Source organism: Aphelocoma coerulescens, chromosome 4 (assembly GCF_041296385.1).
Source record: "Aphelocoma coerulescens isolate FSJ_1873_10779 chromosome 4, UR_Acoe_1.0, whole genome shotgun sequence".
Lineage (NCBI taxonomy): Eukaryota > Metazoa > Chordata > Aves > Passeriformes > Corvidae > Aphelocoma > Aphelocoma coerulescens.
In genome coordinates this window covers 15,654,733-15,669,398 of record NC_091017.1, presented here as the reverse complement: position 1 = coordinate 15,669,398, position 14,666 = coordinate 15,654,733, and the positions used below count along the sequence as shown (strand labels likewise).

At 40.0% G+C, this 14,666-nt stretch overlaps 1 protein-coding gene across 7 annotated transcripts in view; it reads right to left on the bottom strand.

Annotated features, from left to right (window-relative positions):
• The window catches only part of WDFY3 (WD repeat and FYVE domain containing 3), a 153,594-nt gene that overhangs the window by 94,359 nt on the left and 44,569 nt on the right, over positions 1–14,666 (bottom strand). For all 7 annotated transcript variants that reach the window (XM_069012812.1, XM_069012814.1, XM_069012807.1 and 4 more), the window contains 2 exons: positions 8,471–8,681; positions 1,694–1,817 (listed from right to left, as the gene is read on the bottom strand). In XM_069012812.1, the coding sequence (XP_068868913.1) occupies positions 1,694–1,817; positions 8,471–8,650 (304 nt within the window). In that variant the 5' untranslated portion in view covers positions 8,651–8,681. The remainder of the gene's footprint in view (positions 1–1,693; positions 1,818–8,470; positions 8,682–14,666) is intronic.

Genomic DNA, 14,666 nt, shown 5'->3' with positions numbered 1-14,666 from the left:
GACATTTCCTGCATGTTGTTGTCACCGAAGTTTTATAATTTTAAAAACACACTAGGAGATATAATTATCTGTCAACAACTACTAAGATATGTTATATCTTTTTGTTTGAGACAGAAAAAGAATAGAAGTTTAAAAAAAAAATTATGCAAGAGTCTTCACAATCCACAGACAATATTATGTCTTTAGCATAAAACATATTCTAAGAAACCAATAATTTCTGGGTTTTTTAATCAGCATCACAGGAAGTGTGTATCTAGCTCTAATAATTTTAACACAGAAGTCTATAACCTGAGTTTTAACAGCTTGTTAATCAGTCATTTCTGGAGAGGAAACTTCAACTCACTGGTCTCACCAAGAGTCACGATGCAATTGTGGAACATGGACCCATGAGGCTTTCTTGAGGTCTAAAAAGGGTTTACTGACCAGAGTAACAGCAAATCTGATAACAGAGGAAAAATGACTGCTTTCTGTTTTAACAGAAACATTGGTATTCACTACCTTAAAGCTTAGAAGTGCACCAAACTGTCTTTTTAGTCATTGTGGTCAAGTTTCTAGGTGGGGTGGAAAACATGAAAAAAACCCCAAACCACCACCATCAACAAAAATCTACCTCCAACTTGAGAGGTTTTAAGAACTAGATTATCTTGGAGCAACAAGCAGAGGTATGGATGAAGTAACAGACTAGCAGGCATAACAGATGTTCCCCAGGAAAAAAGGTCAAGCAAACATCACCATTCTGCCAGCATGGCTGTTGGACATTTATTTCCCCCCAATACTCAAAGAAAAGACATTTTGCGCCTGTTTACCCATAGAGAACAGGTTTTGTCTATGATATCTGTTTAGCCATCTGGAATGTTTCACTGTTTCACTGTTAGTCACTCTACTTAAAATGGAAATATATTGTAATTGGCACAGTTTGTGACTCCTGACTTCCTGCATAATAATTTCACAGCCTTTTCCAGTCCTCATTTACCACCAAATCCAAACTGAGAACACAGCACAGATCTTAAAATTATCTAGTAGGCAAAGACTTGATACTTCTTGGAAGCACTCCTCCTCAGAAAAGGAAGTCTAAGAGGAAAGCTAATGAAACTGCCCTGTTGGTGCATTGTCCTCAGTTACGCAACTGCCAATACAACATCAGGTTCTGACACATCCAGGGTGCAACAGAACCAAATCTCACCCTGACATTTAATAATCAGAGAAGAAGAGGAGTCCACTGACATTTTTCTAGGGCTGGCAGTGTTGGTCCTAATGCAGGACTTGCTGTATTTTCACATCTTATTAGTTTCCAGGCCAGCAGCTAATTTAAAATGCACAGTTTTGGAATGTTGGCATATCCAAGTGACACAACACACCACCAACAGGCACCTCAGGCAAAATACAGCAGCTGTCCACATGCAGGTTCTTGGCCCCCTTCTCCTAGGAGGTCATGCAACTCAATTCACTCCTCTCTCATCTCTTAGAATTTTGTGGAACTCAGCTTTCTCCATAACTCAGGGAAGAAACCTCTAACCTCTTTCTCCTCCTCTCTCTCAGTCCAAAGAAACAAAAGGCAACACATTTTCATTGCGAAGAATTCATTTTCTGAGCCTGCACAGTTGCTGTGAATGGCAGCTCACAGTATTCTGACTGATGTGAAAATCACGATGCACAGATGTGGGAAAGCCCACCCTTGTGCCCCATGCAATACCTGTGGACTTATTCGATGCTCTCCGTCGAATTTCCGTCACCATCAATCGTGACACTTGAGTAGTAAACTGCAGGAGGTCAGAAAATTTCTCTGTCATTGTACTTGGAGGAGCATTTCCAAACACCTAAACCAAGAGAAAAATGGATGCATTAAAATCATTCAGTTTACAAGGATCACTACAAACCACCATGTTCCTTTGTGAAGAAGTATTCCTATGGAGATTACAAGTTTTTCATGCTGCAGCATTCATCACTGCACTGGTTTGCACAGTGCAGGCTCTACAGTATGTTCAGAGTTGGAATTCAGACCTCATTTCGGGAGGTAAGATCTGATGAATGGAGGGGAAAAGAGAGTTGTAAATTCTCCCACAAGATGAAAGCCCGACAGAGCCTCAAAAGACTGAGATTGCACTTAATGGGTTAAAGATCAGGTACCAGACCAAATTCTCCAACAGGACTTCTGTTTTTAAGATCAACTCCTTTACTATCTACTGGACCTAAATGGAATGACGTACATAAAATCTTTTAAAAGGACTAAGAATTGGAACTGCCCTGTTACATCCTTCCTCAATAAACTGACAATACCAGGAAGCCTCCCATGTTGCTGATATCTCAAGGACTTACTCTCCTCTTCTGAGATCCTTCTGAACATAACAGCAGATTTTTTAAAATAAATTGTCACTTAATTCTAGTAACTTATTCTTCATGATTAAGCATTGATTATGTTATCAAATAATGTATTAAATCACATATAACAGGGAGAAACATGTTAACTCTGTGGTATCGCACTAAGCTGTGGAACACATTATCTCAAAATGGATTAGCTAGTTGCTGCAGTAATTTACTCTTCATTCAAGACTGCACACAAAAAGGAGTCTTTATCCACACTTCCAATGTAAAACTTGCACTAATATGGTCACAATAAACCCATGATATTCATTATCAAACAAAACACGCAACCCAAATTACAGTATCATCACTTGTGTTAGTGCTGAAGAAACAAAATAGCCTGCTCAACACCTGAACAGTCCCTGCTTGTTTCGATTTTTCTCCCACATAGGTATTTATGTAACCTTCAGGAGTGTCCCTGACAGGCATAAAAGATGACAGTATTTTTCTAGCAAAACTTAAGTTCAACAGGTTATACTGGCCTCTCAGAAGGACTATGTGTTCTACAACAGTACAACTGATTTGGACTCAACAGCTGGTTTGCCCGTCTCCTTTCTCTGGGTGACCCAGTTATCCTATTACAGCTGAGCTGCTGACCTACTTGGCTGAGGTCATTCTCAAGTCCAGAGACATCCAGTGAAATCCATGATTACAGCCAACAGGGATGCAAGGTAATTGTGGTGCCAACTTACCTTGGAACCCCTAAGTCACTGAAGAAAACTTAAAAGGCAGAAGAAAGAACAACCTTTGTCTAAGTTTCACTTCTTACCTCCCTTAGTATCAGTTGCTCTGGCACATCACAAAACAGCCAAAACTATTTTTCCTGTCTACTTGCATTGCAAAGCCATGATGAAATGGAGACAGAAATACAGCACTGAAATTGAACACTCAATTTCCTCAAAATAAAAATAGTCTTCCCCAAAGGCATAAGTATTTCTCATACTGGAAATTTCAACCACCATTATCACTAAAGCAAGCAAATGGGAGACCAGACATTACAGGAAGACAACTGTTTTCTGCAGACCAAAAAAAATCCCCTCATTTGGATTACAGACTACACAACATTCCTAGTACAGACAATCTAAGTTTCCCTAAATATCACAAGACCTCCTTTTGCAGTTGTTTGCATCAGCTCCCAATTCATCCAAGAGCCCCTAACTTCCACAAGGCTGCAAGAAGGGAAGAGGGCCTTGAGGCTTGCACGCTCACTGATATAGCATAAGCAAGATTATCTAGGCCAGAATGCACATTAGCATCTTGTCATCTTGTCACTAATTCTTTAAAGCTCTTTCACCCAGACCAAGTGAAGAGGAAAAACTAGCGGCCCTGTTACCTGTCCTGAGCTTGCTCAAATTTGTCAGCAGTTCCCAGGAAATGTAGAGAACTCAAAGTTACAGTAGAAGGGTAACTGAGGTCAAGTGGATTTCAATTAGTTGCCCCAAAACCAAGTTTGCACTATGTAAATAAGCATTTCCATTGGATATTTATATACCCTCTGACTAAAAGTGGTAGTAAAAACCAAGACCAGGAGGTTACACATTTTACCAGTAAATCGTCTTTTTAATAAGGAAAAGCAAGCTCTTTCAAGACAATGTAACAATGTACCACTTATTCAACACCAGCCTCTTCATCATTCCATCCCTTCTCTCACATACTGCACAAGCGTTACTACCACGTTGGTAGAGCAGTGCTTCCACAAACCCACTGAACTCTGAAAGGAGCCTTTTGAGTACTCTTCCAAGGGGCCAATCTTTTGTTAATTATGCACCAATTTAGCTTTTCATTACTATGTGATTCATCATTTCATACGCCTCCCTGAACAATGAAGAAAAAGAAATGGCCTGTAAACCCACTCGTTACCAGAACTAGCAAGATGGTTTTATCCACAGCACATTTGAGACATGCTCTATCTATAAACCAAACTTAAGAATGCTTTAGCTCTGCTGAATTTACTGATTAATAATCCTCCAAAAAAAAAAAAAAAAAAAAAGGAAATGAAGCTTCATTTCACAAAAAACTTGAGATGCCTCTAATGAGAAGAAAAAACTCAACCCCACAGCTAAGCAAGAAAGCCTCAAAAGAGCTCCTGGATACCCTCATTATTTAACTGGCTGCCTGCTGCTGGCCACTTGGATGCCTCTGGGAAGCAGAGTTACCTTCTTCACTCTAGATCTCTGCACTCAGCAAAAATAATGCTTCTCACAGAACTCCTTACTGCATTTTCTACACACACACACACACACACACTGATTCCAGCCAAACACATGCAGCTCCAGCTTCTAACAGCTCACCACTCTGATATAAGAGACATTCTGGAGTACACATTAAGGGATGGCACAGAAGTTTTGATCTGAGCTTCACAACTTGTTTGGAGTCTCTCCTCCTAACACAGACATCCCAATCTTGTAACAGATAATGCTTTTATGATACACCATCATAATCTTTGATTAAGGCAGTAACAGAAAAAGTACTCAATCACACTTAAAAATCTTCAACAGAATAAAGATAACCATGCAAAGTAACTATGGATGGATTCAGAGTCTGAATTTGAATGAAGCTTATTAACTGATCACTTAAAACATCTGCAGCTAAGGTTTATGTCTGAGAAACAAGAAAAATTTTAGAAAGGAGCTTCTAATAACGTTTTAGTGTTTCCTGACAGCAAAAGTACCCCTTCTCAGAGAAAAGTCGTGTCAGAATTTTAGAGCGAACAAGATTTACCATATCTGCCACTGAAAAATCTCTTCCAAGACTCTCTAGAAAATCAGATTTTTTCTTGTACTATTTTTTATTCCAATCAGAGTTTGTTTTGCTATGACCGGCAGAGCTACTAAACTAGCAGGACTGTTCCAAAACAAGCTGTACCATCAAGAGTTGACACTCCAGAAGACATAAAACTAGATAAGCCGAGGAAGCCACAGCAGATTGTATATGTAAACATCAAAAGAAGAAGGCGGCATTAACCAGGAATCTAAAAAGGTAAACTGTGAAAGTAGCAACAGAGGGCATCACAACTGCTCAGCCTCTTGAACACAGGAAAACCAGAATGTATTTACATGAAATGCAAGGAAAAAATCCCCCTATAACAGTGACAGGATGAGACCTGACTGATCAAGAAAAATCAGGTTTTTTTGGGTCACACTATCCCAGTTCATCAATGACTGATAATAGTTATCAAGGTCTGCAAGAAAGGAAGTGGAAGAGCAGAAACAACACCTGCTTTCCTCAATACGCCAAGCTATGATCCAGATTTTAGAGATTGAAAACTGAAGTGACAACATCTGGCAACAGCCTGTATTTGTGGCATGAAGGACAGCTCCATGAAGCTCACAAGCTCAGAGCAGGTAGAGCTCGAAGGACAGTGATGTTAAAACTAAACAAGGAAACTGATGGAGGTGAAAAAAAGAGGAAAGAGGAAGAAAACAACCAGAACTAGGACTGAAAAATAAAACATCTGGCAAACACATAAGAATGTGTTTTCAGCATCAAGTTCGCTTCAGTAAAGAAGGGTACAAAAGAGTCTCTGGCACTCAGAGAAAAGAGCCCATAAACAAAACTAGACGGATTCTGTAAAGAATAGAAAAGAGACATGGGGAACCTGGGGAAGGAAAAGCTACTATAAACAAGAGGAAAACTGAGGAAAAGTTTCTGAGATGCATTCACACAAATAGAAATCACAGAAACCATCATCTCTTCAAGAACGCAAATGGTACCTGAGATTACTTAGACAAGAGCTGATTTTGATGAAGTAACAACAAAATTTGGGGCTACTGATTTAGTTTTCAGAATGCTTCAACACATGAGCTGAATGAAGAACAGTGAGAACAAGTGGTGCAAAGACAAGAAGTAACTTCAACTAGGCTTCACCAGAGTCCAGAGGAGGGGCTGAGAATTAGGACAAAGCCAGCAAATGGTGTAAAGGGGGGCGGGGGGAGGGGGAATTGTATTAAGAAAGGAAACAGGAAAAGAGAAAAGGTAGAAACAATGGAGAGATTAAAATTTAACTGCTCTTTTTCATCTCAGCAGTATAATCAAAGTCTTTCCTTAGACCAGTGTGCATGCATCACTACACTAGTTCTACTTAAACCCAGCAATATCACCAACTGCAATTTCTATAGATATAATGTTACTGCCAGTAGTTACCACAAAGGCGAAGAAAAAATTCTTCTCCACCTGCAGATCAGAGTTAAGTGCTGAAGAAGCTCAAGTGGGGGCATTCTACTTCCCAGAAGCATCAGCCTCATGTAACCACCAGAGGGAGATTTCTAAGCATAACTGCATCAAGAATAACCTTCATGGGCTCAAAGCAAGATTAAGATTCCACTGTGCTAATTTGTAATAACAAATCAAGAAAGTCCATAACTAAAGGGCATATAATCCAAGCAGATAAATTAAAAAGGAGGTATATGAACTGAGCTTACTCCTCCCAAACTCACACAACAGGTTACCAGCAGAAATAAGACCTAAGGCAACAGAATGGTATTCAAGTGATCCATCCACTAAAGCACACTACCTAGTCAACCGAAAATCCTAGTAATACTATGTTCTGACTAGGATTACTTTTTCTACACAGCATTATTGTAGTTTAACCCTAACTGGCAGCTAAGCACCACACCTACTCATTGCTCTCAGGTGGAATAGGGCAGAGAAACAGCAGGGTAAAAGGCAGAAAACCCATGAGTTGAGATAAAGATGGTTTAACAGGGAAAGCAAAAGCCACGCAAGCCAGCAAAGCAAAACAAGGAATTCATTCACTGCTTTCCATGGGCAAGCAGGTGCTCAGCCATCGCCAGGAGAGCAGGGCCCCATCACGAATAACAGTGACTTGGGAAGACAAATCACTTTGAACATCCCTCTACCTCCTTCTCCCCCCTGTTTTATATGCTGAGCCTGACACCATATGTATCCACTGGGTCAGCTGGGGTCACTGTGTCCCCTCCCAGTTCCATGTGCACTCCTAGCCTCTTCACTGGCGGGGTGGGGTGAGGAGCAGAAAGGCTTTGGCTCTGTGTAAGCCCTGCTCAGCAACAAATAAAATATCCCCATATTTTTCAGGATTATTTCCAGCACAAATCCAAAACATAGCCCACACTAGATACTATATAGAAAATTAACTCTATCCCGGCCAAAACCAGCACAAGCATGCAAGCAGCTCAGCGTCTAACATCTTCATAAGCCATACTTTCAACAAAACATCAGTGTAGTTTTTGCATTAATCCAGTTCTCTGTGGTAGCATATACAAGCACAAATCCATCACCCAAGAACAACTTCAGGAGCAAGAGTTTAGGTCACAGCAGGGGAAAAAAAAAAAGAAAGCTAGATAGATCTGTACCTACTGGTCTTTCAAGACCCTAAAACTACCATCAGAATTATTATTCACAATAACCTGAGAGTGTAACTGAGTGATACAAGACATTATGATTTAGTTCCTATTAATTCCAGTGACAGTTGCCATAGTTCTGCCTCCAAACAAAATCTTGTTGCCTGAGTACAACGGAGTAGTCAAATATGAATGCCACTGTAAAAGTGACTATTATATCTTCCCTACAGATTGCTTGTTCAAAATCTCCCTTGTCCGCGAAGGGGGATTCAGACTCAATACACAGTAAAAAGCCTATAAGGGTGATGAGAATATAGAAAATATATCACATGAAGAGGTTAAAATTGTTCAGCTCATGTAGCCTAGCAAAACCATGTTGACAGGACACATTATGAATATTATGTCTAAATATGCATCAGTACAATAAACGCAAAGAAGGGAGAAGAGCTATTTAGACTCAAGGACAGTGCTGTCACACAAAAAAAGTGGGCATAAACTTGCTACCAAAGTTTAGGTTGGAAATCAGATGACTAATAACAGTGAGCACTGCAGAAAAGCTGTCAGCCTACACGCATCTGTGGATTGCACTTGAGAAAAAGTGGTAAGAAAAGGAAATCTCCAAAGGTAAGTTTATCCCCTAACACAACACTGTGTGAGAAGAAAGGGAAAATTGAAAGGATGCCAATGGGAGAAAATCTGTTGTGCTAGAACCAAAAAGTCTTTGGAATACAAAATATGAGCAGACAATTCAAATAAAGAAAACACCTCTTGCAAATTGCCCAGCTTACCCTGTTGAACACCGGTAACATCATGTAAAGTTTTTCTTCCTGCTCTTTCTGGGTCATGTGCCTTGGAGGATGACAGAGCTCCGTGAAGAGGCGCCGCAGATGCATCAGGCCCAGCGCGTTGTCCTGGGGGCTGCACTCTTCCTGCCGGGGCCGGCCCATGATCCTCTTCACCATATTCATCTTGGCTGACTTCTGGAAGCTCCCTTGTATCCTGCTCAGAAAGGAAAATGGACTTGCTGAGTACAGGAGATTGAGGCATTATTCCATCAAAGCCTTTAAATACATAGCACCCTCTCTCACAGTAAGTACCACACTGCAGTTAAGAGCATTAGCTAATCTTATATGCTAGGCATTGATTAGGACGTGCCTGGAGGATTTAAAGCCAACAACTTGAAAGAGAAAAACATCCAATATTCTCTAACAGAAAGCACGGCTGGCCCTGCTTTGAACACTGCAAAATGCTCTGGTATATTTTTTGGACGAGTTTTACAATCCTTTGGTGCACATCCCACAGCATTTACAACAGTGTTATCTACATAACACAAAGTATTCTCAAATTAATTCTAGAATAAAAACAGTACTCTAAAATCTAATCACACAAGACCTTCAAACTCTCTCAGAAATTGGCTTTATCATACAGAGACAAGCATAGATTTTCTCTTGACTTTTCTATGGCAAAGACACAAAGCTATTCAATGGAGCTATCGTTCATCTCACACCTCAGCTATTGGCTCTGCAGAATAACACCTCAGTCTTCCAGCAGTGAGACTGAAGACTAAGAGGCAGCACCTTGCACAACAGGTATGAGGGTCAGAGCAGATAAATCTATAAAACAGATGTAGCCAATTGGACACTGCAGCAAAAGGGACTATTCTCACAACCATATTCAAGTTAGGGAAGGAGTAAAGGGGAATACAGGGGAAACAGTTTCAGCTGTGATACAAAGTAAAGACCACTAATAATTAAATGCTCCACAAAATTGTAATGCCTACATCTCACTGCTTAAATGCAGTTGAAAAATCAAAGGTCAGTAACAGCTATAAAAATTATTCAAGAGTATAAAATGCCTTGTAGCAAGAAACTTAAAGAACTTGTTTAAATTATCAAAAAGAGAGGTTACCATGAAGGGTCAATTAATAAAAGGAGAAGTGATGATTCCAAAGGTGCTGTAATTAGAGTAACGAAGGGAAAGTAGACATTACTGAAGAACTCCAACCCAAAGATTAAGTTGTGATGAAAGACAGTAGCTGGATGCTAAAGCCAGGAAAATAACATCAATAACAAACTGGAGCTATACTTGTAAAAGTGAAGGCAATTAACTACTAACAAGAAACATTAATAAGGAAATATTCTCTCTTTAACCCAAGAAAGAGATACCTTTCTGGAACATGTTCACCATAAAGTATTTTACTAACACACAGTAAAACATTTGGAACTAATCCCAAAGAGCATTTTGGTACCATGCAAAAAATAATTCATGAAATGAGAAGTCATCAAGAAAGCTAAGTTACAAGCCAGCATCTGTCAGTACATGCTGGAAATGTGTACTGGCTTTTCACAACTAAAGAAAAATTAGATAGAATTGGATGTTGTCTTTTAGCATATCAACCCTAAGAAATAACACAGGTAAGACTTAGAATCAGCACTAATCATGCAGCTAAAAATAAAACAACACAGTTTCCTCCAAAAACCTGTAGCTTTTCCCAAACTCCTCAGTTTGGGAATGCTTCTCTTGCTGTAACAGGTAAACTAACAAAATACCAAATCTGAGCTCAAAGACCCAAACCTTCACTGCCTAAGCAGCAGGAAAAAAGTCTATATCTTCTTTTCCATAAAATCTTTTAAAGGCAATATTTTAAATTTCTTTTTATGATTCACAAGATGCTGAGAACTTTATATTCCCACCCACAATGCATACTGTCATCAAATCCACAACTGCTGTGGACTTTTGCTAGTGTGGCAAATTTTTCTTTTAAATCCTATTGTTTTATTCATCCTAAGCATACACCTAAAACGGAAATTTACACTGGTTCAGCCACACACTTGTAGTTATAGATCCGACAATTTTTGTATAGTCAGAGAAGTCCAAATAAATGTTACACACTATCTTCCTAGTGTACAGGAGCCTACTGGGATGCCCTTTCACAGCTGTGATCTATTTACCTCCACTGGGGCAGTTAACCCAAAGAGATGCCAAAAGCAGAGAACAATTAAAATAGTCCTCGCTTCCCCAACAATCATGGTCCCTCCTGTGTAGTCCCCACTACAAGCATGTATTCAACCTCAATGTAAAAGACTGGGCAGAGAGGAGAGGAGAAAGGATGTAACATACTATAAATAACATCCCAATTAATTACTTCTTTTTTCTTTTTTTTTTTTTCAGAAGTAACCAAATTCCAGAGCAGATACTACTTCTGGAATTATTCCAGAGTTGTCTCCGACTGTGTTTCTCTCCTATTAGAAAAAATGCTAGCGTGGGCTCCATGCAATGCCATCTGAAATATATTGTACATGAAAGCTGAAAGAATTTCTGTGATTTATTTTTGCTTGTCCAAATCCAGTGATATTTTCTCTGATTATCACAGCACAGATTATCTATGGGAAGAGAGCTGTGGGCTCTGGGACCTCCAGCATTAGGCCCAAATCTTAGATATGTGAAAGTGAACAGTGAAAGAACAGTGTTATATTGCTACTTTGTCCTGTATAGTTTGACTGAGGTTTTCTTTATTTAGGCTTAGGCTTGCAAAAGAGAAAGTAGTATACCTAAACCTTCTAATATAAACAAAAAAGCATCTAGAAGAAAGGGTCTTCCTATTCTAATAAGTGAAAGCATCTGCACAATCCTCAGTTGCAACCATCACATGTGACTTGAATTCATTGTTAAAACCTGGCAGACTCCTTAATGCTAAAAATGAAAAGATTCCAGTATTTTCAGTAACAGTCACTTCACCTGTTCACAACTGCTTGTTTATAGCACATGACAATCAAGCACCCTGCTCAGCAATTAAGAGAAGCAAACCCAAAAGTTAGGGAACACCTGCCTTGTAACTGTAGAGCATGAATTTGGCCTGGCTCTGCACATGCATTGCAGTAGGGTCTTAAATTGCACACTCACTTCCTACAGTCCCCAAAGAGCCTCCTGACTCTCTCAGCAGATGCTTCATGAGCAGCTGGGCAGTATTTTGTTACTTCATCCCTCTGAGCATGATGCTACACCTTGGTTCTGCAACCTCAACTGAAAGGCTGCTCTGCACACCCAGCAGTGCATTTCCTCAGGGATTCTTCTGTCCCACTCAGCCCTGCCAGATCAGAATGCATCACAACTAATAAACCAACTTCCTTTCACAGATCTGCCCCACAGCACAGGCACAGCAACAGCCTCAGTATACACACAATGAACAAACACACACCCTCCCTTAAGCTAAAATTGATGATGTCTAATAATGTGGTATCTATTTGAGGATACTTTGCAGAGCAGCTAATCCTACCATCTTGCAATGCTTGAATCTTTCTGCTTGCTTGCATTGTGTCCCTTAGAGACCAGCTGATGTCCTTCTCCTCTCTGTGATCTGAGAGCTAAACACCCAGTACCACAAAGGATGCAATTAGAGGGCAGCTCCAAAAACCTCAGAAGAGGAGTTTTGTGGAAGGCAAGGACAGAAACCTGTTCTCAGCACAGGAGGCTCTTCCCTGCCTCACATTCCCTCTTCTGGCATGTACATCCCGCTGCTGCCCCACATTCTTTACTACACAGCCCTGATGAGTTTCTTCCCCAGCAGGTCCAAGCAGCCACACTCTTCATAGGGAACCTGTGAGTTGCACATTTCAGCTGCTGGGTGTTTGGCTTCTTTATGCCGAGGAGGAAGTTAGAAGTTATTCTGAAAAAGCAAACTAAGCAACTGGAATTTCTGTGATGCAGCCCCACTGTGACAGGCATGTGGCTTACCAGGAGGGTTGAAGCAGTTCAACCTATTGTACCCACCTTCTGCTACTAGAGATAAAAATGTGAATTAATGGCAGTTGCAGAGCATCATGCTCTGTATGGACCAAAACTAAAACAAGACACTTGATGAGTGGATTACAAACGTGAACAATAAAACCACTGCTCTTGTAACAAACATTATGGTTTTCTCTTAGTGGTAGAAGCAGAAGAATCTCCATGCGAGGAGAAATGAAGCAAGCAGTGAAAGCACAGCATAAGCATCCTCACTTTAAAAACAGCCCTTTGTTTTTTTCCACAGGCTGTCAGATGGCTGCCCATTTCCCTGTGAGCATAGGCCAGGCTGACCCATTTGAGCAGCTCTGATATAAAGCCATTCATCGAAGTTCTTCACTTCTCTGTTAAATTTATATGGGAATCCCACAAGATGAACCTATGAGATTCCCCAGAAGTTTCACAGGAGTTAGTGTAAGAGGTAACTTCTATCCTTCAAAACATTTTCAAGTGGTTTTTACTGTTAGTGGAAGATGTTGGAAAAATGATCATAAATTACGTAAGAGAAAATACCAACAACTTACAAAGCTCAAAGACAGACACTGCAAAAAAAACAAAACACACACACACATAATCATTAACATGGTATGATAATGTATGGGTAATACTACTGGAGCTATCAAAACATTTGTGAAGAAAAAAAACTAGACAGACAGAAGCTGCATGAGACACACTCATTTTCACAATAGCTATTACAGGTCCGATCTGTGCATCCAGTTCCAAAAGGATGTTATTTAAATAAGCAGCTAGGTAATTATCTGCTTAGTAATTACAGTCACAAGTGTTTCTCCAGGCACTATACTGGTATTACATCAGCAGCTTCGCAGTGAAACAGGAATTAACTTCTTTCTTTGCAGATTATAATGGGACACCAATACACACCTTTACCCCAACTATCTCAGGAAAATGAAATTTAAGTCCTCTTGCTATAATGAATCACAGAAGTCCATTAGGATCAGTAAATTCCATACCTGCCAGTTCCCTCCCTACTAGGTCTGTTATTTCTTTCCTGCATTTCAGATGCCCTACCCATGTAGTTAATACTAACATTCTGAAGATGATCACCAATATGCACTATTCAAAAGGACATTGTCTGGCCTTCAAAGGAAACAATAAAGAGCTGTTACTGGCTAGATACACATCCATTTGTGCTTAGAACTGAGCAGGAATAAAAAATTCTCTTTGTAGACAAAAACATCAGCAGGGGGGGAATCGAGGAACACAACTACTTCCTCCCATTCCCTTCCCCCCCCACCAGTCCTGCCACCAAACACAAAACAACTACTCACACACAAAGAAAATGATGCACAAGCAAGCTGTGTTGCTGAAAAGGATGCCATGAGCTCTCCCTGACAGATTCAACTGGCACACACGCCTTTGGGGAATGTTGCCTGGTCCCTGTAAGACAGGGCCTGAAGCAAATTCCATGTTCTGCCCCAGTAATAACAGTGCCTATTCCCATACCATGATTTCCTCTTGTTAAACAGCCAGTAATCTGGCTGAGACAGGAACTATTTCATTGAGAAATCCCCCCAACAAGAAAACACCATCAACTCCCACTCCACCTTTGTATTGCTAAGTATCATTAAGGAAGCTAAGGAAGGTCTGCAGGCAAGGATTTGCAAGGTCAAACTATGATTTCAAGGACATGACTTTTGTGTGTATGGTTGGGTTTTTTTCTCCTTTGTGCTGAAATAATTCAAAACTTATCTCGAGGAACCTTATGTTACCACCTAAAAACTTAATCTTGACTTTTTTAGGAGAGTGCAGAGGCCTACCTAATACGGGTCTCTTTCTACAGGTTGAAGAGCTGCTTACAGAGATGTCTCAGTTCACAGGGTAGGATCCAAACCTGAGAATTCAATGCAGCTATTTTTTGCTTTAACACCTTCTAAAAAGAAGAAGAAGAAGAAAAAAGCCTTGCTATCCTGATTCAGGACATGTTTTTCCTGTTCTCTGAATTCCAGTCAGATGACAGTTAAAGATACAATTCCTCATTATTTGCAAAATCAGAAATGCTATTCTTACGCTCAATCTGACCTTAATGCCTTGAAATCTCTGCAAACACAAATTCCTAATGCTTCAACGAATATGAAGAACTTTAGTAACTGCTTATTGAGAAAGATAAAGATATAAAACATGGACTATCAGTCTTCTTCCATTTCCCACAAATTATTCATGATAATGACACATAATAGCAAG